Source organism: Anabrus simplex, chromosome 5 (assembly GCF_040414725.1).
Source record: "Anabrus simplex isolate iqAnaSimp1 chromosome 5, ASM4041472v1, whole genome shotgun sequence".
Lineage (NCBI taxonomy): Eukaryota > Metazoa > Arthropoda > Insecta > Orthoptera > Tettigoniidae > Anabrus > Anabrus simplex.
The window spans coordinates 189,820,510-189,846,206 of NC_090269.1; the positions used below are offsets into that span (position 1 = coordinate 189,820,510).

The 25,697-nt window shown below is 38.6% G+C and overlaps 1 protein-coding gene across 1 annotated transcript in view; it reads left to right on the forward strand.

Moving 5' to 3' along the window:
* The window catches only part of ergic53 (protein ERGIC-53), a 202,836-nt gene extending 178,573 nt beyond the window's left edge, over positions 1 to 24,263 (forward strand). The window contains exons 9-11 of the mRNA XM_067147234.2: positions 5,654 to 5,765; positions 5,865 to 6,149; positions 16,764 to 24,263. Of these exons, the coding sequence (XP_067003335.1) occupies positions 5,654 to 5,765; positions 5,865 to 6,149; positions 16,764 to 16,800 (434 nt within the window). The 3' untranslated portion in view covers positions 16,801 to 24,263. The remainder of the gene's footprint in view (positions 1 to 5,653; positions 5,766 to 5,864; positions 6,150 to 16,763) is intronic.
* The last annotated feature ends 1,434 nt before the right edge of the window (positions 24,264 to 25,697 follow it).

Consider the following 25,697-nt stretch of genomic DNA (forward strand, 5'->3'; position numbering starts at 1 on the left):
GTGTGTAAAGATGGGAAAAGGCGAACATCTTGGTGGAATGATGAAGTGAGAGCAGCCTGTAAACGTAAAAAGAAGGCTTATCAGAAATGGCTCCAAACAAGGGCCGAGGCAGACAGGGATTTGTACGTAGATGAAAGAAACAGAGCGAAACAAATAGTTGTTGAATCCAAAAAGAAGTCATGGGAAGATTTTGGCAATAACCTGGAAAGGCTAGGTCAAGCAGCAGGGAAACCTTTTTGAACAGTAATAAAGAAAGGAAGGGAGGGGAAAAAGGAAATGAACAGTGTTTTGAGTAATTCAGGTGAACTCATAATAGATCCCAGGGAATCACTGGAGAGGTGGAGGGAATATTTTGAACATCATCTCAATGTAAAAGGAAATCATCCTGGTGGTGTTGCAAACAGCCAAGCTCATGGCGAGGAGGAAAATTATGTTGGTGAAATTATGCTTGAGGAAGTGGAAAGGATGGTAAATAAACCCCATTGTCATAAAGCAGCAGGAATAGATGAAATGAGACCTGAAATGGTGAAGTATAGTGGGAAGGCAGGGATGAAATGGCTTCATAGAGTAGTAAAATTAGCGTGGAGTGTTGGTAAGGTACCTTCAGATTGGACAAAAGCAGTAATTGCACCTATTTATAAGCAAGGGAACAGGAAGGATTGCAACAACTATCGAGGTATCTCATTGATTAGTATACCAGGCAAAGTATTCACTGGCATCTTGGAAGGGAGGGTGCGATCAGTCGTTGAGAGGAAGTTGGATGAAAACCAGTGTGGTTTCAGACCACAGAGAGGCTGTCAGGATCAGATTTTCAGTATGCACCAGGTAATTGAAAAATGCTACGAGAGGAATAGGCAGTTGTGTTTATGTTTCGTAGATCTAGAGAAAGCATATGACAGGGTACCAAGGGAAAAGATGTTCGTCATACTGGGGGACTATGGAATTAAAGGCAGATTATTAAAATCAATCAAAGGCATTTAATTGGGCTTCAGTGAGAATTGATGGTAGAATGAGTTCTTGGTTCAGGGTACTTACAGGGGTTAGACAAGGCTGTAATCTTTCACCTTTGCTGTTCGTAGTTTACATGGATTATCTGCTGAAAGGTATAAAATGGCAGGGAGAGATTCAGTTAAGTGGAAATGTAGCAAGCAGTTTGGCCTATGCTGACGACTTGGTTTTAATGGCAGACTGTGCCGAAAGCCTGCAGTCTAATATCTTGGAACTTGAAAATAGGTGCAATGAGTATGGTATGAAAATTAGCCTCTCGAAGACTAAATTGATGTCAGTAGGTAAGAAATTCAACAGAATTGAATGTCAGATTGGTGATACAAAGCTAGAACAGGTCGATAATTTCAAGTATTTAGGTTGCGTGTTCTCCCAGGATGGTAATATAGTAAGTGAGATTGAATCAAGGTGTAGTAAAGCTAATGCAGTGAGCTCGCAGTTGCGATCAGCAGTATTCTGTAAGAAGGAAGTCAGCTCCCAGACGAAACTATCTTTACATCGGTCTGTTTTCAGACCAACGTTGCTTTACGGGAGCGAAAGCTGGGTGGACTCAGGATATCTTATTCACAAGTTAGAAGTAACAGGCATGAAAGTAGCAAGAATGATTGTTGGTACAAACAGGTGGGAACAATGGCAGGAGGGTACTCGGAATGAGGAGATAAAGGCTAATTTAGGAATGAACTCGATGGGTGAAGCTGTACGCATAAACCGGCTTCGGTGGTGGGGTCATGTGAGGCGAATGGAGGAGGATAGGTTACCTAGGAGAGTAATGGACTCTGTTATGGAGGGTAAGAGAAGTAGAGGGAGACCAAGACGACGATGGTTAGACTCTGTTTCTAAGGATTTAAAGATAAGAGGTATAGAACTAAATGAGGCCACAACACTAGTTGCAAATCGAGGAGTGTGGCGACGTTTAGTAAATTCTCAGAGGCTTGCAGACTGAACGCTGAAAGGCATAACAGTCTATAATGATAATGTATGTAATGTATGTATGTTAAAAATCCTGAGATTTGTGGAGGGCATTGCATTCGAATGTGGCTGTCTCCGGTGTGTTATGGAACTTACCAATTTCAAGTGCCGTAACATCAACTTAATTGGTAATTTCAGCTGTCATAGAACTGCATGGGCTTAAACATCTACAGATGAAAATGATGCAGAGCTAGAAACATGGTCTAAAAATAATGGACTCCGGCTGGTTCATGAACCGAAATAACTATCATTTAACAGCAGCTGGTGGAGAAGAGGATATAATCCTGACCTTATCTTTGTTAATAAACTAGCTGAGGAGTGCACCAGAGCTGTTGGCAAGGCTATTCCTGTTTACAACATCGACCCTTAATATGCAGAATCAAACTCGTTGTTACACCAGAAATATGTACTGTACCAGGAATGCCTATGGCCTGGAACATAGTTTTTAATTAGAAGAATATTTGCAACGGGATGGCTTAAACACGAGTAGAATGCGCGAGGTAACGGGGCGGCATGTAGCCTCATGCAAGAAGCGAGCAAGCTACGTCAAAGGCTGCAAGCATGCGGGATGACTCAATCATCACGTGAACTTCGCCTAATCGTCTAGAATGTACCAGAAGGTTTTTTATATCAACTTAACCCTTTGAGGTATTGAGAAATGAAGTACATCATCGTGTAGCTCGTTATTTAAATGTCAACTTGCTAAAATTTCATGTAAATCGGCTCATGGATTATCGAGATTTTGAGCTACAAAGAAATTGCATTTTTCCATGAGGACAAGTAGCTGACCTTGACATTCTATATAAAAGGACAGGCCCTGGCGAGGGATAAGCGGTTACAAATAGCAACTCACTCATGACAGATCGTCATGCTGTCTCCGCATACAGGTCTCGAACCTAGTAACTTCGTCGCGTGTTATCTTGACATAATTGTCGTCGTACTTGTAAAAGTTATACGGTATTTTGGAACTTAGAAAAATTCCAGTGTGTGTCGAGACGAACTCCAACATTTCACAGTGATAGTTCTGGACTTCTAATATTTTGAGATTCACCAACTTAATATTTTTCGTGACAGAAAGTGAATGACTTTACTTAGCTTTGTCTTGTATTGAAACTCAAACTTGACTTATTTTGAACTGTGATAGTGGATAACCAAGTGAATTTTAAGGTCATTTTTTGACAGTTTAGTGGAATACTAACTCTAGTTAATGTAAATCCTCCATATTATCTTAATTTGTATGCAACGAATAGTTACAGACATTTAAACTACGTCATCCGTGTGTTGTGAGTAAACTAAATTTGCACCTGGTAACACTATAATCATTAGCCTTCGTGTTCTATTAGAAATCAAACATTCGCCATGCGTCGAGCTCTAAAGACAGTGATGTGATTTACATGTGTAAACAGTAGGAACTGTGCTTCTAATTAATCAAGCCATAATTATTTCCAAACTGTGCTTCTAATTAATCAAGCTATAATTATTTTGAATTGTGTTTCCAAAGTTGAAACTGTGCACGATAAACTGTGATTTGAACTGTTCTCTTAATTACTTTCCACTAGTAATTTAACATTTTTCACTTAGTCAAAACGTGCTTGTCCAACACTCGTAACTTACACAGTCAGTTGAACTTTCTCGTGTTCGCAAAACTCAGTAGTGACACCAGAAACCCTCGTAATCTATGAGCTTCCTATCCATATTGATGATTCACACAAATGCAAAGAGGATAAGAATTCCACCTAATCAATACTTGTTTATTGTTATTATTAAAACATACAAGAACGGTTTCGACCCTAGCAGGTCATCCTCAGCTGAACACACACATACATATAATGCATCGTGCAATTGCAAACATTACCATATCTAAAAAGGAATATCATGTGACGATAACATGTCAGGCTGTACTCATGAGTAGTGAATTCGTCAAATTGTAAATTTATCATTTATCTATGTGACATGCATGGATGCACATCTATGAGAAGTGAATATTCCTGAACTTAAAACTAAATTATAAGTATGCATAAAATAAAAACATATACTGTACTTGAAACACTTTCATGCTTGTAAATGTTTGAGTTTTGGCTTGCACTGTTTCTTGATTCTTCAGTTTGACTACTATAATTAAGTCTTATTGTCCATAACTGTACATTATATTAAAAACTCAATGGCTTGAATTGTGATACGAGTTACACCTTAAAAATACCAATTTCTTGTTTAAAAGATTTTTGTCACCACATGTACATGAAGGATAAGAAACACTTTACATCTCTAAGGCAAAAACATTGAAGTAGTGTAGATTCAGTTGAGGCTTGGATGGAAGTGTAGAGATTACAGCTTACCATATATAAAATCTTGTTGTTTACATTTAAGGATGAGTCATGATGTCCTGTGCCATATTAAGTAAAGTTGTATGGCATTAAACCAGAGTGGTGGCTCCTTCTCTTTTTGTAGTTGTGTGAGAGTGTAATGATTATCTGTGAAAGATAAGAATAAGATGTGAGTGATATAATATATTGAAGGAATGTCTTTGAGTCATGTGAGAGAATCTATATGTGTACTTATTGCTATTGTAGTCCTGAGGCTTTATATGGTTTGGGAGCAGATTGTGTACTGCTCCGTGTTCATCTCGGGCTAACGCCGGTTGCTGTAAGGGGAAGGGGTGGAGGGGCAGGGGGAGTTGAAATTAGATTCAACTGGAAGGTTTCGCAAAGTTCAAGGAGCCTTTCTCCATTCTTGTTTGTCCTCCTGTGTGCTGGGTAGTCTCCTACTATGTCTGTATTTTCTTTCTTTCCCTGTTTGTGCATTGAAGTCTACCAGAAGGATTTTTACATGGTTCACCGGTATCCGGGCCATTTCGATTTCCAAGAGGTCCCAGAAGTCATCAACGTGGCCCATACATTCAAGTTTTAAAATCTTTTTTTTTATCATATGGTTGGCTTTCCAATACTCAGTATAGCACACAGCATTCTAGGCTGAATTTTTCCAGATAATACTGTAGAGATATTTAAGTAAGTCAATGCATAACGACTGGATTGTATCATACATTTGCACTTTTAAATAATAAAAAATACACTTTGATTGGTTTCGACAAATAATGCATCAAACTGTTCACGAGAGATCATTATTAAGAGAATGGTGCCAGACCATCGGGCGTTCCGGACTTTTGGATGCCGGACTAATGGAATTCTAGTGTATTGTTGTTGTTGTTGTTGTTATTATTATTATTATTATTATTATTATTATTATTATTATTATTATTATTATTATTATTATTTTGGTAAGACTTGCAGTAGTAGGTGAGAGGTCCTTTAAGACTTGAAAACAGCTATGTCATAACGAGTACAGAACTATACCTGTACTGTACAGCAGCAAGGTCTTGAAATGCAATTAATGTCCTAAATTACGTTAACAGGATCTCAACCCGAAAAAATTTGAACTTGTAACAGCAGTCTTGCAAAGTCTAGCAACTTTTAGGATGATCCCAAGATGCAAAGGCATTTTGTTTGTTGGTGGAGATGTTTATTACAGTTAATACTTGTAAGAACCAATGAGCAATTTGGCCTAGAAAAATGGGGGTTATTATCTGCTTGTATTTTGGAAATGTTTACAAGCTACAAGGAAATTTTTAGAAAACATTTTTTTAAAACCCTGTTCTTAATAAAGCATTCATTTCTTTGAATAGGTGGACAACCTGGCCAGCCTCAGTTGCAGTTTGTGGACACAATAAGACGGCATGAGGTAGATGCTGTGCTTGCCAATCAGAACACCATTCTCAGTGCAGCAAAAGAGCTTAAGTAAGTAACTCGTTGAAATGTAAAGTATTAGGTGTTATATACACCTGACTCTCAATTAGATTAAATTCCTGTTTCCTGACACATAATTTCTCTTGATAGGAATGTTCTGCATGAGGTTCATTCCCGTGCAGATACCATCATTCAAAATCAGGCCCGTCAGCCAACAGCTCAGGTACAGGCTGTTGGTTATGACATGGCCAGCTTTGTGAACGAGATGCGAGATGCAGTTAATACCATGAAGAGAGATGTAGCAGCAGCCTCTCAACGAAGTTCAGGTGGTGGCGGAGGTGGGTGCCCTCCACAACAGCCATGCCTTACTACCACCATCTTCCTTGTGTTTGTAGTCATTCAACTGATCATCCTCCTGGGCTACTCTCTTTACAGGTGAGGAACTCCTACATTTCTTACCTCGGGAAAGCTATATCTTCATGCATGTAAACAAGATGGTAATAAACTTTAGGTTTATATTTTGAGAACTGGTTTTACCTACACTTATGTTGGATCTATTTAGAGATTTGAGAGTATATAGAAATTTTTGTTGTATGAGTCTCATTTTCTGCTGCAATACAAGACTGTAAGACCAAGTAATAATAATATTTATTATACTAACCTATTTTCCTTATACAGTAGAATCTCAATCCAAACTAATTGGGACCGGAGTCTGTTCAGATTACGAAATTTTCGGATCAACTGGAAAATATTTCCTAATAATAATGTTATTGTTTTTACGTCCCCTAATTACTTCTACAGTTTCCGAAGACGCCTAGGTGCCAGGATTTTCTCCCGCAGGAGTTCTTTTACGTGCCAGCAAATCTACTTACACGAGGCTGACGTATTTGAGCACCTTCAAATACCACTGGATTGAGCCAGGATCGAACCTGAGGAAAATAGTTTCTACAATACAGTACAGTACATACTGTAATTTGAAATGTCCATTCTTTACCAGTTACATTAATAAAATACTGTATAAAATTACAGTAGGGTAGTTAAGAACCCGTACGTGATGTTTACGAGACACTGGTTTAACACTGCATCTTCGAGTAGTTTTCAATCACTACGGCAAAAGAAACTAACAGACTTTGTAAAGATAAACGACCACTGATTGATCGTTTATGACTTGTAATTATGTTTACATTAAGTTATTTTAGTGAAATAGGACTAATAAAATGCAAGTAAATCTTCATTCTATAATATGTTCTTTCATTTCAGTAAGGAGAATTTTTTTTTTAAATTGAATATTTCAGTTCGGATTAACGGGGTTTGGATTAACAGGACTCTAGTGTATGTCCATATTTTCTTAGTCCTCTTGATTTCATCAAGTCTGTTTGCAACACAACTATATCCTTCCACTCTCAATCTGAGCACTTTGGAGCCATGTTGAGTTTTGTTTTTAGCAAAGGCCCAAAGATCTCTTCAGGATTTTCCACTGGCCTCCTCCTCCTCCTTCTCCTTCTTTTATATGTAGTGCTCTGCTTGATGCTATTTAGATGTATTTATATTATTTTTAACTATAACTTACATATTGTATTTGATTTTGTCTGTTGCAACTGTGTGTTTTCTGATGGCAATAAATTATATTATTATTATTATTCTTTCATTTTGGCCAACTATGGATCACGTTTCTGGGCTTTAATCCTCATCCAGTATGCCTTCATCCTTTCACTCTGCCATCTCCTCCTTTCTTCTGTTCATGGCGATTATTATTACTATTATTATTATATATATATAATAATAATAGTAATAATAAGGGTGAAGCGAAATTCGCGCACTCAGGCGTCGCAGCGCGACTCCTCGCATGCGAGCAATAAAAAAAATGTCTCTCACAAAAGTTTGTCCTACGAGTATATCCGGGAGGAAAAGGACGTTGAAGAGTGGCAATCTGGCAACACTGTAACCATGTGTAGGGTAACTACCTCTGTCAGCACACACGAGACGTGCTGTATAGCTGGCGCAGCGGATAGAGTTTTGGGTTAGCATGCAGGAGGTCGAGGGGTCGATCCTGGTTTGAGGCGTACGTTTTTTATTTCGTAAATGTAGTCCAGGTGGTATAGTATCTGGCACCTTAATCGTCAACAGCGATTGCAGCGGGTCCTCTAGAAACCATTTGCACTTACATACTACGATCCTAGAAAGTCACGATCATTCGTTTTCATTGGTCAGCTTTGAAAGACGCCCTTTCCATGTCGTGGGCTTGAATTTATTCGCACCATTTCATCTACTAGGTGTGTTACGTGTTCAGCGTTACTAAATTTTGTAAATGTAGGGTACATGTGACCTAGGAAACGGTATCTTACTGTATTATAGTATGTGATGTCCGATGGAAATTAGCAAATAAAAAAGTGTGCCTCAACCCAGGATCGAACCCTCTAGCTCCTGTATGCCAACCCTTAACTCTAACCACTGCACCAACTGTATATCACGACGAGTACGTGCTGGCAGAGATACTTACCCTACAAGTGGTTACAGTGTTGCCAGATTGCCACTTTTCAACGTTCTTTTTCTGCCGGATATATTCGCAGGACGAACTTTTGTGAGAGACATTTTTTTATTGCTGGCATGTGAGGAGTCGCGCTGCGACGCCCGAGTGCGCGAATTTCGCTTCACCCTGTATATATAATTCGCTGGGGCCATCAAGGACCACGTTAAGTCTTGTTGCATTTGACACTGAACTTGGCCTTCTTTAGAGCCCAAATTTCCCTCATTCTTTGTGAGTGGGCCTGCTTACGCTCCTCTGTCCAAGGGGCACCGTGTCTTCTCTTCGGTTGCTCGTCTCGGTTGTTCGTCAATATTTTCTTGCGGAAGAGATCTCTGTTAAGGGCGTCTTGAGCTGAGATATGTAGCATTTGCAGGTCTTCTTTGGTATTTCTAAACCAGGGAATTGTGGTTTTGGGGTTTGAATCAAAAAAGTGAGAGATTTCTTTAGTTAACTTTCTTCCGTCCATTCTTTTCAGATGACCGTAAAATTGTGCCCATCTTTTTCTGATTATATCGGTAATTTTCTCTATTTTGCTGTAGACTTCCTTGTTGAATCTCTTTTGATGGATTCCATTTCTGTACTTTGATCCCAAGATTCCTCTCACAATTTTGTGTTCTCCTTTCTCCAGTTCTTCAAGGAGTCCTTTGTTGGCATTTAGAGACAGGGTTTCGGCTGCATATAGAACTACTGGCTTCAGAACTGTTTCATAGTGACATATCTTGGTGTTTTGGGAAAGGCATTTTTTGTTGTATATTATGCGGGATGTTTGGTAGGCTATTTCCAGTTTGCGTACTTGCTCCTGAAGTGCTTCCTTGTCCAGTCCATTTTTCATGATGATCTCACCCAGGTATTTGAATTTGTCTACTCGGGTGATGTCCCGGTATTTTGATGGAGTTTTGGTGGAGCCTCTTTGATGTTAGTCATTACTTCTGTTTTCTCAAACGATATCTGCAAACCAGTTTGTTCGGCAGTTTCCTTTAAAATTTCAACTTGAGCTCTAGCGGTTTCTATGTCGATTGAGAGAACAGCAATATCACCGGCAAATGCTAAGCAGTCTGTTGCGATCCCCTTGGATTTGGTTCCTATTCTCAATGGACTGTAGTTGGTTTCCTGTAATCTCACCCGCCAGGTTCTGATGATCTTTTCAAGAACACAGTTGAAGAGTATCAAGGATAGCCCATCACCTTGTCTGACTCCTGTTTTGATGTCAAAGGAATGCGAGAGACATCCGTGGAACTTCACCTTGGATTTTGTATCGGTCAGGGTGGCTCTAATTAATGCCAGCAGTTTCAAATCAACTCCGTATTCATTTAAGATGTTTAGCAGGACTTCCCGGTCAATGGAGTCGTACGCTTTCTTAAAGTCCACAAAGACAGACACATACTGCTTGGACCTTAGTGTACAATACCTGATGGTCGTTTTGAGATTTTGGATCTGTTCAGCTGTTGAGCGACCTTTTCTGAACCCTCCTTGGTATTCACCTATTTGATGTTTGACTTGTGCTTCCAAACGCTCCAGGATGGCAAGTGATAGAATTTTGTAAGTCACGGGTAGCAAAGATATTCCTCTGTAGTTGTTGATGTTCTTCATGCTGCCTTTTTTGTGTAATGGATGGATCAAAGCTATTTTCCAATCTTCGGGTAGGGTCTCCTTGTTCCAAATTTCTTCTATTTGCTTTTGCAAGATATCAAGTGATTCCTCTGGGGCATATTTCCATAGTTCTGCTACTACTGAGTCTTCCCCCGGCGCTTTGTTATTTTTGAGACGGGCAATGTGGCGCTTGATTTCATCTCTGTTGGGTGGTCTGGAATCTGGGTACCTGAGTAAGGGTTCCTTGGTCTCAATGGCGCATTGAGGTTTAGAGCAATTAAGTAAATTTTTGAAGTAATCTGCCAGAATGCTGCAATTTTCTTCATTTTGACGTCGCCAGTGTGGCGTCCTTTCGCTTAAAGCATAGAGATGGTGGTTTATAGCCAGTGAGTTTGCATTTGAAGGCCCTGTAGTACTCTCTGCTTTCATTCTTCCTAAAGTTTTGTTCACCGAGCTCGATAGCTGCAGTCGCTTAATTGCGGCCAGTATCCAGTATTCGGGAGATAGTAGGTTCGAACCCCACTGTCGGCAGCCCTGAAGATGGTTTTCCGTGGTTTCCCATTTTCACACCAGGCAAATGCTGGGGCTGTACCTCAATTAAGGCCACGGCCGCTTCCTTCCCACTCCTAGACCTTTCCTGTCCCATCGTCGCCATAAGACCTATCTGTGTCGGTGCGACGTAAAGCAACTAGCAAAAAAAAAAGGTTTTGTTCTATCTTTTCAATGAGAGATTTTTCGTATTTATGTTTCTCAGTTCTGAACACCCTAGCTGCTTGGGCACGTTGGTTTTGTAGGTTTCCCAATCATTTTCTGATTTCTTAGAGTAGTACTGTTTCCATGCATTGAGTCTTTCTTGGAGGACTAATTCGCAGGTACCATTCCACCAGGCATGCTTTTTGCTTCTCTTGATTTCTGTAACGTCTTCGGCGGCCTCAACAAGGAAACTTTTGGCGTTGTTAAAGTCACAGTCATTTGGTCTAGCCTTCTCCTGGAACTCCTCGACCCTTTGCCGAAGTTTATCATTGTCGAAGCGTGTGATCTGTTTGGTGGTCTTCCTTGTGTTCGCAGGAATTGGTTTGAATTTGATAAGAGACATATAATGATCTGAGGCCACATTGATGCCTTTCTTTATCTTGACATTCATAATCTCAGGGCTGTTTCTCCTGGAGATTGCAACATGATCAATTTGGAACTCTCCGAGAGCTTGGACAGGAGAACGCCAAGTCATTTGCTTTCTGGGTAGATGGCGAAAGTGGGTCGACATGACCTGCAGGTTGTGATTTTCGCAAATGGACACCAGTCTTTTGCCGTTGGGATTGGTTTTTTTGTGAGCAGGGTAATTTCCTATAACTTTCTTGTACTTCTGTTCACGACCTAGTTGGGCATTGAAGTCACCCAAAAGAAGCTTGACATGGTGTTTAGGGATTTTGTTTAATTTTTCATCCAGTAGGTCCCAGAAATTATCAACTTCGTCTGGATCAGACTTGTTCTTGTCGTTTGTAGGAGCATGTGCGTTAACTAGGGCGTAGGTTTTGTTCGCGCATTTAATTGTGAGTATAGACAATCTGACATTCACAGGTTCGAAATTTGCAACCGATTTAAGGATCTTGGTTCTAACAGCAAACGCGGTTCCAAGCATCACAGCTCCATTGAGGATTCCTCTTTGCGCTTTGCTCTTGAAAAATCGGTAGCCTTCGGATTCAAAAATCTCTTCATCTGGGTACCTTGTTTCCTGTAGGGCCATTATGAATATCTGATTTTCGTGAAGAGCTTTGGTGAGGGTTTTCAGCTTGCCAGTTTGTGTAAGTGAATTTATGTTGAAAGTTGCTAGAAAGGTTTTAGATTTTGGCCTGAGTTTTTGACTCTTCGGGGTACACCGAGACGCTCCGATTCGTCTCTTGCATGATGTCGAGTCTCCCCTAGAATCCGAACGAGACTCGTGCGCCGTGGCGTTCACGGCGAGGGATTTATCGAAGATTTACCCCCTGGGGTATGTTTCTTGAAATGTTCTGCCATCATGCTTTTTGACTTGACTTTGCTTTGGACAGGTACCCATCCTTTTACAACTAGGGTTGTTAGCCCTAGAGGTTGCCTCAAGATGTTTTCTGGCTTCTGGTCATTTACCAGTCTTCGCCGTAACCCTGGCAAGGGACCAGTTTTTTTTTCACGGTGGTATTTTATTTCCATACTACCCTCTGACTCTGCTGGCAGCAGAGCCAGCGAGCTTCCCCAATTCCAATGGGACGCGCCCGATGGAGGTAACCGGTAAATCCCCACATGGGTATTATAATAATAATAATAATAATAATAATAATAATAATAATTATTATTATTATTATTATTATTATTATTATTATTATTTTGTGTGAATGGTCCCTTTCGGAACACACAAGGCTTTATTTAAGATTTCGTTTGCGGAGGATCCAGGGCGTTTTCATCTGTTGACTAAAGATCCTCTTCCTTTCTTCCGTTCATCCACTTGGTACCTGCTCTTTTTGGTACTTCATTCTCTGGAGTAACTTCCCACTTGTCAATTTTCTTTCTGTATATATTTCGATTCAAAATTTCTTCAGGTTAAATTTGTGCGTTCTTCATGTCCACTTTTGTTTCTTGTATCGAAGGAAAATTCTTCAGTTTATCAACTCTTACAATAACTTGGTGGGTTAGTCTGGTTTCTGGAAGCCTCTTAACATGTCCATAAAATTTTAGCCGTCTTTTCTTGAGGTCTGCTGCAGTATTAGATAATTTTTCTTTGGATTTCCGGGATTGAAGGCGGTACCCTTCTTCTGTGTCTCTTGGTCCTAAAATTTTCCTCATGATTTTTCGCTCTTCTTTTAGGATATTTTCCAACTTGCCCTTTTTATGAAGCGTTAGTTTCCCCTGCATATAAAGCCTCAGGTTTGATTACTGTATTGTAATGTTTAATCTTAACGTGGAAAGACATACTTTTTAGATTTCTTTTGTTCTCCCATGTGCTCTTCTGAGTTTTTGGACACGGTTATTTTGGGCTATTTTTTCTTGTCCGGTTGGTTCGAGGATTTCGCCCAGGTATTTGAGGTGAGGGACTCTGTTGATTTCTCCGTGTTTTGTATTGAGACTATGGATGTCTAGTTTTGAACAGAAAAATTCAGTTTTCTGGAAGGAGATATGAAGTCAGAACTTTCTGGTACATTCTTGAAGAATTTCTACTTGCTTTATCGCTGACTTCATCACTGGACGAAAGGGCCGGGTCATCCGCGGAGGCTTGTTTTTTTTTGTGTCCCAATGTTTACTGGGTTCCAGCTATTTTGTGCTTTCAGTTCTTTTCCCATTCCCTCATCGCCTTATCTAGGACAAGGTTGAAGAGGAGGGGTGACAATCCATCTCCTTGCTGGACACCAGTTTTTATCGGGAATTTGTCTGAGATTTCTCCCATGAATTTCACTCTTGACTTTGTGTCAGTGAGGGTCTGTTTGGTCAAGTTTAGCATTTTGGAGTCTAGTTATTATTTGTTGTTGTTGTTGTTATTATTATTACATACATACATTATCATTATAGACTGTTATGACTTTCAGCGTTCAGTCTGCAAGCCTCTGTGACTTTACTAAACGCCGCCACAATCCTCGATGTGCAACTAGTGTTGTAGCCTCATTTAGTTCTATACCTCTTATCTTTAAATCCTTAGAAACCGAGTCTAACCATCGTCGTCTTGGTCTCCCTCTACTTCTCTTACCCTCCATAGCAGAGTACATTATTCTCCTAGGTAACCTATCCTCCTCCATTCGCCTCACATGACCCAATCACCGAAGCCGGTTTATGCGTACAGCTTAATCCATCGAGTTCATTCCTAAATTAGCCTTTATCTCCTCATTCCGAGTACCCTCCTGCCATTGTTCCCACCTGTTTGTACCAGCAATCATTCTTGCTACTTTCATGTCTGTTACTTCTAACTTGTGAATAAGATATTCTGAGTCCACCCAGCTTTCGCTCCCGTAAAGCAAAGTTGGTCTGAAAACAGACCGATGTAAAGATAGTTTCATCTGGGAGCTGACTTCCTTCTTACAGAATACCGCTGATCGCAACTGCGAGCTCACTGCATTACCTTTACTACACCTTGATTCAATCTCATTTATTATATTACCATCCTGGGAGAACACACAACCTAAATACTTGAAATTATCGACCTGTTCTAACTTTGTATCACCAATCTGTCATTCAGTTTTGTTGAATTCCTTACCTACTGACATCAATATAGTCTTTGAGAGGCTAATTTTCCTACCATACTCATTGCACCTATTTTCAAGTTCCAAGGCTTTCGGCACAGTCTGCCATTAAGACCAAGTCATCAGCATAGGCCAAACTGGTTACTACATTTCCACCTAACTGAATCTCTCCCTTCCATTTTATATCTTTCAGCAGATGATCCATGTAAACTACGAACAGCAAAGGTGAAAGATAACAGCCTTGTCTAACCCCTGTACGTACCCTGAACCAAGAACTCATTCTACCATCAATTCTCACTGAAGCCCAATTATCAACATAAATGCCTTTGATTGATTTTAATAATCTACCTTTAATTCCATAGTCCCCCAGTATAGTGAACATCTTTTCCCTCGGTACCCTGTCATATGCTTTCTCTAGATCTACGAAACATAAACACAACTGCCTATTCCTCTCATAGCATTTTTCAATTACCTGGTGCATACTGAAAATCTGATCCTGACAGCCTCTCTGTGGTCTGAAACCACACTGGTTTTCATCCAACTTCCTCTCAACGACTGATCGCACCCTCCCTTCCAAGATGCCAGTGAATACTTTGCCTGGTATACTAATCAATGAGATACCTCGATAGTTGTTGCAATCCTTCTTGTTCCCTTGCTTATAGATAGGTGCAATTACTGCTTTTGTCCAATCTGAAGGTACCTTACCAACACTCCACGCTAATTTTACTATTCTATGAAGCCATTTCATCCCTGCCTTCCCACTATACTTCACCATTTCAGGTCTAATTTCATCTATTCCTGCTGCTTTATGACAATGGAGTTTATTTACCATCCTTTCCACTTCCTCAAGCATAATTTCACCAACATAATTTTCCTCCTCGCCATGAGCTTGGCTGTTTGCAACACCACCAGGATGATTTCCTTTTACATTGAGATGATGTTCAAAATATTCCCTCCACCTCTCCAGTGATTCCCTGGGATCTATTGAGTTCACCTGAATTACTCAAAACACTGTTCATTTCCTTTTTCCCCTCCCTTCCTAAGATTCTTTATTACTGTCCAGAAAGGTTTCCCTGCTGCTTGACCTAGCCTTTCCAGGTTATTGCCAAAATCTTCCCAGGACTTCTTTTTGGATTCAACAACTTTTTGTTTCGCTCTGTTTCTTTCATCTTCGTACAAATCCCTGTCTGCCTCGGCCCTTGTTTGGAGCCATTTCTGATAAGCCTTCTTTTTACGTTTACAGGCTGCTCTTACTTCATCATTCCACCAAGATGTTCGCCTTTTCCCATCTTTACACACAGTTGTTCCTAGGCATTCCCTTGCTGTTTCTACTACAGCATCCCTGTATGCCACCCATTCGCTTTCTATATCCTGAACCTGCTTACTGTCTACTGTTCAAAACTTCCCACTAATCATATCCATGTACTTCTGTCTAATTTCCTCGTCCTGCAGATTTCCTACCCTTATTCGTTTGCAGACAGATTTCACTTTCTCTACCCTAGGCTTAGAGACACTTAGTTCACTACAGATCAGATAGTGGTCTGTATCATCGAAAAATCCGCTAAAAACTCGTACATTAAAAATCCGCAAAAAACTCGTACATTCCTAACAGATTTCCTGAATTCAAAGTCTGTTAAAATATAGTCTATAATGGATCTGGTACCCCTAGCCTCCCATATATAGCGGTGAATAGCCTTATGCTTGAAGAATGTATTCGTAGCAGCTAAACCCATACTAGCACAGAAGTCCAGCAAACGCTTCCCATTCCCATTAGCTTCCATATCTTCCCCACATTTACCAATCACCCTTTCATATCCTTCAGTTCTATTCCCAACTCTAGCATTGAAATTGCCCATTAGCACTATTCTATCCTTGTTGTTGACCCTGACCACGATGTCACTCAATGGTTCATAAAACTTGTCAACTTCATCCTCATCTGTACCCTCACATGGTGAATACACGGACACAATTCTTGTCCTAATTCCTCCAACTGACAAATCTACCCACATCATTTGCTCATTTACGTGCCTAACAGAAACTATGTTGTGTGCAATGGTATTCCTGATAAAGAGCTCTACCCCAAACTCTGCCCTTCCCTTTCTAACACCCGTCAAGTACACTTTATAATCTCCTATCTCTTCCTCGTTATCTCCCCTTACTCGAATATCACTTACTCCTAGCACATCCAGATGCATCCTCTTTGCTGACTCAGCCAGTTCTACCTTCTTTCTTCCATAGGCCCCATTAATATTGATAGCTCCCCATCGAATTCCATTTCGTTTGCCAAGTTGTTTCCAAGGAATCCCTCGCCTGTCAAATGGGAGTGGGACTCCATTACTCCCATAGGTCCGAGGCTTGCTTAAAATGTTCTGAGCTCGGTAAATTCATGAAGCAGGATGCTACCCTACTTGCACATAGTGCAAGTGAGGATCTCTCCTCTAACGGGTTATGGACCACCGGTGAATTGTATAGTCCTAGCCGCCTGAGCACAAGGAGGGCCATGACTCAGAATATGTCCGAGATGCCCACTCCCATTCCATAGCAACTGGTATCCCGACTCTCAGGACCACTTTCTAGGCCGCTCAGCCGTTGCCTATGGTTCACGAACTGGGACGTGACTACAGTAACCCACAAACATGAACCATTTATTATTATTATTATTATTATTATTATTATTATTATTATTATTATTATTATTATTATTAATGTGATGTTTCATTCTTGTTACAGGGACAGCAAAGAGGCACAAGCAAAGAAATTCTATTAACCCTTGAAGATGCCTGGACATGGGACAGTAAAATAATTCCAATTCCAAACTGAAGGATGTGTATTCTTTACCAAAATGGCGAGACATTATGGAACATCGTGTTCAATGTATACAGTTGGGGGTGTGGAAGAAAGTATTGTTCGTATGTTTGTACACTGGTATCTGTCTGTTCCTCTTATCTCAGCATATTGACTTCAGCTGTGGGGGAATAGTATAAGTGGTTTTACCAAGATGAGATATACAATGTTTTGTTCAGTACTGAATTTCTTCATCTTGAAGCATTGACCAACTGTAATTTCATTTATAATTTTAAAAAGAAGTTCTGTGGTTTGTCTTCTTTAGTCTTTCACCTTACCATACTCAAAAATACTGTTTCAAGAAACTTGAGGAGCAATATGAGGGGTGGAGATAAGGAAGATAAATGACATTTTGTTAAGTTATTTTTAAACTTTTGTATTATTACTGCATTTTTTTTTTAGTATTCAGCATCTGTTGTAAAATTCATTCCTGTAATGAATCATTGTTGATGAGTGCTAGCTGTCATAATCAACAATGTAAATGTCATATAGTTGACTGTTAAATCTGATCATATTAAGAATTTTACAGGTTATATGAACAGTGTTAAGGATCCATATATATTAAAGATTAATTTTAACTTCAGATTTGGAAGCTCAGCGTGCCAATATGTAAGTAGAATTTCCTTTGGGATTTTCAGCATTTCAGATTTCATGAGAATATGTCTAGTTGTCATGTTATTAAACATAGAAATGGGGGAGACTAGATAAAGGATTAGACATGAACACAGAGTAGCATAATGTCCCAGTGAAATTTTGACAATGTCATCTTCTCTATACCTGATAACTTCACTAGTACACTTCACAATAAAAATTTTAAAATCTTTTGGAAAGTAAAATGCTTTTCTTGAAAACCGCAACAAATACTGAGGGAGATAATGTTCTGTTTCATCAGTGGTAAGAAACAATCAGAAAAATTTCAGTTGTATGGCTTTAAAAAAAAAAATCTTAGTTTGTTAAATTCAATTTGGTATATTGGACACTAGTATTTTATCTGCCATCTCAGACACTTGTAACGTTCCATGTGAGAAGCCTCAAATGGTTATGTTTAGTGAATACTAGACATTTTCAGAATATGAGATGAACTTCCTTCAGAAATAAAATGTTATATTTTACTTGCAGAACTTTTTCATGTTTATATTTCAATATGTGTAGATATATATATATACTCATACAGTCTGTTTGAAAGCTTCCCTTTACTGCTGTGTATATCATTGGTTTTAGCTAATGACATGTTTTCATTGCATAAACTGAATAATATAGGAATCACTTTGCACACATTTGATCAGGTTGCAGTTTCTGAACATTTATGAGGATTACTGGAAGATGTTTTTCTCATGTTTTCTGTATGCTACAGAATTAGAAGTGCTTCCTCTGGAACACTACTTTGGATATCCTTGACATTCCTCATATCCTGTATCTCTTTAACATCTAATTTGTGTCTGGTGATTTTATAGAAAATTACGTAAGCAAAATGAAGTAGACATGTGGTAAATCTGGTATTCCATCTGATTTTTCTCTTCTGTATAATAACAGACTCATTCATATTTATAATATCTCTCAGGGTTTTCAGATATTTAAGTGTGCATTATGAATGAGGGTTATAGTGCTTCCAAACTGATATACACTGTACGTTGACATTACTGTTTATGGCATTAAACATTCAAGCTCTCTTTGCGTGTGTAAATCACTTATAATGACTGACATTGTCAATACAGTGTCTGCAAAAATTATGCACATTAAGAAGGTAACAGTGAAAGAAAAGATGGCTTGAGGGAAATTGCCCACCTAGTCAAGAGTCAACTTCAAGTTTGAATGATTGGAGGGGGGATCAGGGAGAAGACAAAGCTTTGTAAGCTAACTCATGACAGTGGCAGTGTGTGGGTGGATTAAACTCTCATGGTATTTCTTTGAACAGTTCTTCTATAAAACTGTTGAATATGTAACTAACCTACACAGTAATAGTTACACCAGATAGCTGCAAGCATGGGTGATAAAACTGTGGAAACCTACAAACATTTTCCTGTTGAGGTGAAAACATTTACTGTGACTAATGCTTCTTGTAAATATGGGATATTTCTTTTAAGTACAAAATATAACACAACACTAAAGAGGTGCAGATTAGAAATCGAAAGACATTAGAAATTTTAGGACTTGCAGATAGAGAGTCTCTCTTATAAACCCAAACCGCGCACGGTGCTTTCGCTCTGCACTACAGCCGGTGGCTCAGCCCAATTTTGCGTCGTGTGCGGTCGCCCTGCTTTTGGCGTGTGTACAATCTTATATGAAATCCTACCTTATAAAAGATACTGGAAATGTCATCCTTCATAATGAGGGACTTCAAACACAATCAGGATTTTCTGCACAACAAACAATAGCGAGAGTTATGACTGTTCACACGACCATTAAAATGAAAGCAGGCCTGATCCGAAAAGAACACAAGCTGTGGATCGAATAAATGATCATTCAATGATGCAAGATACCACTCAAAATAACCACTCTTGTGACTGGATCAGCAGGTTTTAAACAATGGGGCCGTGTAAACCTGTACGGTTTGATGTGTAACAGCTTTGTAGCTCTGTGTGCAGAAGAAACTGAAACCCCTACCTGTGCTAATTTTGTGAGTGATTTATTCAGTGACCGTTCAAGATTCGCACCAATGTCATCTAGGTTTTCCTCTGTTAAAACTGTTCATGTGTGCTCATGTTTTTTATTGAGCACTGAGCCAGTAGTTTCAAATTTATTTACATTTACCTGAATCGATGCTTGTGAAGGTGGCACTTCACCAGAAAATTGGTGAACAAATGCATCATGTCCCCCTCGAGCCAGCTCATACTTAAAATAACTTTTACATACGAAAATACGATGTTGTAATGATAACTGTCTCGCTATGTTAACAGCTGAGATTCAGACTGGCTATTGATGCACACTCTTTGTAAGGTCAAGAACAATGCACATGCCTCCCATACAGCTACGTAGGTCTCTGAGAATAGAAACTCTGGGTTTATAAGAGACTCTGTATTTTAGCAAGTGGGAAAGGAAGAAATATTTTACATCTACCTCATAGCAATTTGCATTCACACAATGTTAAATACACAGTCAATTCATAAGAGACCATATTTTACGGTTCTTGGCTGGAGCTGTTATGAGAGATTTATTTCTTCGCAGATGGTTTGACTGATAGATTGCCAGAAAATACAGAAACATAGCAGTCTGAAAAATTCTACATGAAACAGGAGATTGGAAACATTAAAGTGTGTGTTTCTTTTTTTTTTTCATATTACTATGAGGAGCAAAATGCTGTATATTTTATTTATTTCAGATGGAAATGAATGATGAAAACTTTTTACTACAACGAAGTAAGCCTTACAATTATTTTAGTTTATACGATGAGAGAGGCGCCTGATTTCAAAAATATGTGCTACCAAAGGAAGGTGTGGATACTTCAGTATGTAGTGGTAATATAGAAAGTTTATGTTGTTACATTTATAGGTAAGTTTAAAAGTGATATTTTTTGTTTGCTACCTGTAGATAAAACTTTCCATTCTCGATGAAATTAAGATGAAGTAAAATTTAAACACAATCGGAAAATAATTCTGGATAATATTGATCAGTGTTTCTCAATAATCAATCTGCATTATTGTTGTGTGCCTCTTCAATGACACTTAGGCTATTTATAACAACTTGTTGAGGTTCCAGCCAGCCTTCAGGCTGAGGACTCAACATACAGTGAACTTTTCAGTGTTGTGGTTCAGTATTCATCTTGCTTCCTAAAGGCCACTCCAAAATTGTCCATTTCATCCATCATAGTTTGAACTTATTCAGTCAGGTTTATATTGTTAAATCATCATCATCATCTTCCTTCCAAGTATTGGGCCATGTGACCCGTTACGGTCTTGCATTTTACTTTTTGCAAGACTTGAAAGCAGTCAAATGTAGAAATATCTCCGCACTAAAAGATCATGTCTCTTGAAGGGTATTTCTTGATAAATTTTATTCCATCTTAATTCCAGTTGAGGTTAAACATGCATTTGCGGGTTTTCTTGCAAATAAACATTTTTACATACTGTCCCTTGTTTTGAGATTACTTCATCAGTAAGTATTTAAATTATGAAAGAACCATAAGTGGATAGGCTAAATATTAGTAATGCTAATAAAATAAATCCATATCATATGCAAATTACTACATTCACAGTAATACCTTGCTTGGCGGAATGTTTTGTTCAACAGACAAATCTCTTCAGGCCTAGGTTAATATTTAAAGTTCATGTAGGTCAAAACAGGAGGCTTCTTATTTAGTGGAATGCTTGCAGTTATAAATTAATAGTCATACAAATTAACAAAAAGAATGCGCTCTTTTTTTCTTCCTCCTGAATGCTTGCAGTTGTAAATTAATAGTCGTACAAATTAACGAAAAGAATGCGCTCTTTTTTTCTTCTTCCTGAATATCATGTCTTTTTAGGTTAATTTGAGTTTCTGTATTTACATTTTATTTAGGTTTTAATACAACCTGTGACTGTAAAGTTCGGTAAATAGTCCTGTACTATCAACACATAGATGAATAATGCACGACAGTGACCTTACTGTCCTTTAAAATAGTCCCCTCCCATAACTATGCACTGCTGAGATTGGCGATACATGTCCTGGAAACTTTGCAAGAAGGCTTCCTTTGGGATGGTGTTCAAAAGCCTTGTCACGTTTCGTTGGATGTCAGGAATATCGTCAAATCTCTTTCTTTTCAAAGCGAGTTTGATGCGTACTTTTCGGCTCTGACCTTTTTCCGACGAAGGGATCTCGGAGAACGCCATTCCATGCTTTGCCGTTTCGTTTCAGGGTCGTACCTGAGACACCAGGTTTCATCCTCAGTGACAATACAGTTCAAGAAATTTGGTGTCGCATCTGCCGTTTCGATAAAATCCTGTGAAGCCTCTAAATGTGCCTGCTTCTGATCGTCCATCAAGTGATGTGGCACCAGGCTGAGTGGCTCAGTCCGGTGGTATTTGAAGGTGCTCATCCGCATTGTGTCAGTAGATTTACTGACACTTGAAAGAACTCCTGTGGGAGTAAATTCCGGCACATCGGCGTCTCCAAAAACCATACAAGTAGTTAGTGGGACGTAAAGCAAATAACGTGGCACAAGACAAGAACACGTTTTCCTCTTCCCTAACTTCTGGGTAACAATTTGTCGAACGGATTCATGGTTAATCAGCAGTTCATCCGCTATCATGCGCACAGTTAATCGCCGATCGTTCGTGATTAACGTCCTCACCTTCTCATTGTTTTTGTCACTGACGGCAGTCTGCGGTCTTCCTCTACGGGGGTTGTCAGAAACACTTTCCCAGCCTCCTCGAAAATGGGCGAACCACTCGTACACACACTTCAAGGACAGTGCTTGATCTTTTGGTCGTTCATGTTCCTGTTCGCAGTTAAGAACCAACGCGCTGTATCAGACAGGTCTTACACGGCACACACATGATGGTCAACTGAACAATGTTGGAAGCGGGTAGTTAAAACATGCTGCTACGCAGGTGCAGCGTTGTGTGTTGCCAGTGTTGCCGGATCGACCATCCTGACTTCATTCACCGAACTTTTTCACAGGTTGTATAAGCAGTTAATGGGTACAATTATATATATTAATTAAAAGAAAGAAAACTGGATTAGCTTAGGTGTTTACCAGTTTAAACTTTTTCACTAAGTTGATATTCTCTTTAACTTACCTTCTATTGGATACTATGTTATCCTCGTAGGATTGTATGAATATGTTCACACCCCACTTAGGGAAAAAATGGCTATGTTGTACCATAAATGTCAATTTAAAAAAAAAAACTCTTAACTAACCTGGGAATAACGAGGCTCCTTGGTAGCCTGTTCATTCCCATATACTGGTACCTAAAAGGCTTGTCAGCAACAATCAAGCTTCTTGCCAAGCCTTGAATACAAGTGTCAAATGAGCCACTCACACCTAGGGAAAATAATAGTAAGGTTTTATTAAAGTTTTGATACGTATATCCCAGTCATAGGCCGAAATAACAACAGTACTTTAATCATGCTGTGGTTCAGATCCCAGTTGATCCTGGGTTGAGATTTCCATCTCAAAACTCATGTGGCATCAGGAAGAGCATCCGGCCTTAAACCCCTGGCCAAAACCGAAATGAGGCTGGGTTGGCTCTAGCAACCCCTGAAATAACTAGGATAAGTTAAAGAAACAAACAAGCGTGCTGTTGTGATAACCATATAATTTTTATAATGATATGCTTTCATCGATGGGAGCATCAGTGATATGCTTCCAGTTTATGCAAAGTGAATATAAGACTTAATAACGCGCTATCCCTTGTACATTTAGCATTCACCTTTCGCATTATCTGCGGTAAAATGAGTTGATCACATTTAATATGAAAACTGTGAAGAATCGTTCTCAAAGAGAGGAACTGGAGTAAACTAAGAAGTTTGAAATTGTCTTATGGCATAAATTTTCCATATACATGGTTGTGAAGCAGCTTGTAATATTTTTCAAGGAATGTGGGAATATATTGTTTATTTTGTACATACTTACATATTCTATTGAATTTGTACATTAAATGCATAGACTAACTTCCATGATCAGTTTAGTGTGCCCAGCCTGCCCTGTTTCTTTTGCTGATAATTTTCACAAAGTGCTGGGTTCTCAGCCATAATGAAGTTCATTTCTTGTGTTGAAGGTTAAGGCAGTTACTTAAGTACAATACATTGAGGTTTATATATGATTTTTTTTTTTTCCCCCTGTGCAAGACTATATGGATGTTAAGGTGAGGTTGTTATTTACCAGTTCAGGGAACTGAAAAAAAATCTTAACTTTGTTGTTAATGTAAATTGTTACGTAATAAATGGTTTATATGTGTGTTGTGTTAGTGGGTCATTGGTTTTGCATCTTGTTAGCATGTTAATAGTAAAAATGTTTAGTACTGTGTGTTTTTTTCATGGAAGGTTCAGTGACATTGTGTGAGGCAACAGTGTATATTCTCTTCCTATGACTGAACTATTCTGGAAAACCAGATTTTCTGTTACATTCATTCAATCAGGATGAAATTATGAACTGCTCCATTCTAATGTTCATACAGAAGTTTAGTATGTGTGAAAATTTGAATATTAAAGAAGCTACTTGCAGTGGCTTTGCTGCTGAAACGAATATTGTTCGTACTATATTTTGTACAAATTCTTGCAGTATCATATTGCTTTCTATTGCATTATCCATACACACCATATCGCTGTGTGTGTGTGTTTCATTCATGTTTGTTTCTTGTGTTAAATATTACATCTGTTTACTTCAAGTGTTTCCATTTCCAATTCACTATTAAGCATTTCTTTACATACAGAAAATGGGTTTTTGTGAATAAACTATTTTTCTAATTATTGTATTTTGAAACTGTGTAACAAAGCCCGTGCAAGCACCCTTCCTCTCAGCATATCCAATGAAATTGTGATCCTCTTAATACAGCTTCCTCAGTATGGAGGCATGTTCCTTAGAAGAGGAGTGTGCCATATCAGAAAAGTCGCACAATAAAGATAATTTTCTGTGTAAAAAAATTTTTTTTTAATCTGAGAAAACCAAACACACATTAAAAATGTATACTCTCTACCAAAAAAAAAGTAATTGGGCACCCATGATGGTTGGTAATTTAGTATGTCAGTCGACTTGTGTGGCCGACATATGCTTTAGGATTACATAAAATCAGCTTCATGGTCCGTATCGCACTTCAATAGATTCACAATGAAGTATTTATTTATTTTCCACCTAGTCGATACAATGATTGCCTAAGGCAATTTTTATTGGTCAAAAGTGGTACATGTTTCGTATATTATCAACATCTTCAGCCACTTAACACTGTTTAGATGAAAAATATAAAATTGACAAAGTAATGCTTTAGAGGAAGTGTCCTTGAAATTAACATAAGATTGACAAGATTAAAACAAACAAATAACTCAAGAGAAAATATATAAATTATTTCTACAATAGAAAGCAGTCGTCAAGGAAACACTTGTACAATATTCCATAGAGAAATTGTCCTAATAAATATTCTTTTCTTAATAATCCATGAAAAAAGATCAATTTATAAATTAAAAATTATACAATTTATAAGTAATTATCGAAATGAAGAAAACCTGATATCACAGTGCGGCTCTTATTATTAATGTAGATGAAAATATAACTAGTTCCTAGTTGTCAAATCTTATTAAGCCTGCTTTCCTTTGGAACAGTAACTCCTGTCATTCTTTTACAGTTTTGCGCCGGGTGTAATATTGATGATGCGTTCTTCCTTGTTCTTGCACCTGAGGAGGAGGAGGAGCGGGGGATATAGGTGTGTCAAGAACTTCCTTGCTGTCACCTATAGCTTCAACTGAAATTAGTAAGCATACCAGAAATTGAAGATTTTATTAATGTTTTAAAATTCGTGTTAAATCAAAATTATTTTACGTTTAATAATAAAATTTACCAACAAAAAGGACTCTCAATGGGAGCCCCAGCATCAGGAATATTGGCTAATATATACTTAGACTATTTGGAACACACGAAAATTATTAATCAAATAGAGGGTTTGGATTTTTGGACACGTTATGTGGACGATGTTTACGCTATAATAGATAACAGACTCACCGATAGCAATAAAGTTTTAAATATATTGAATAATTTGGATTCCAATATAAAATTCACTTTAGAAGAAGAAGTTGAAAAATCACTGAATTTTCTGGACATAGTCACAACAAGAGAAGAAAAAGGATTTTCTTTCAAAATACACAGAAAATCCACTTTCACACTGACCACTATCAAGAACAACTCGTTACACC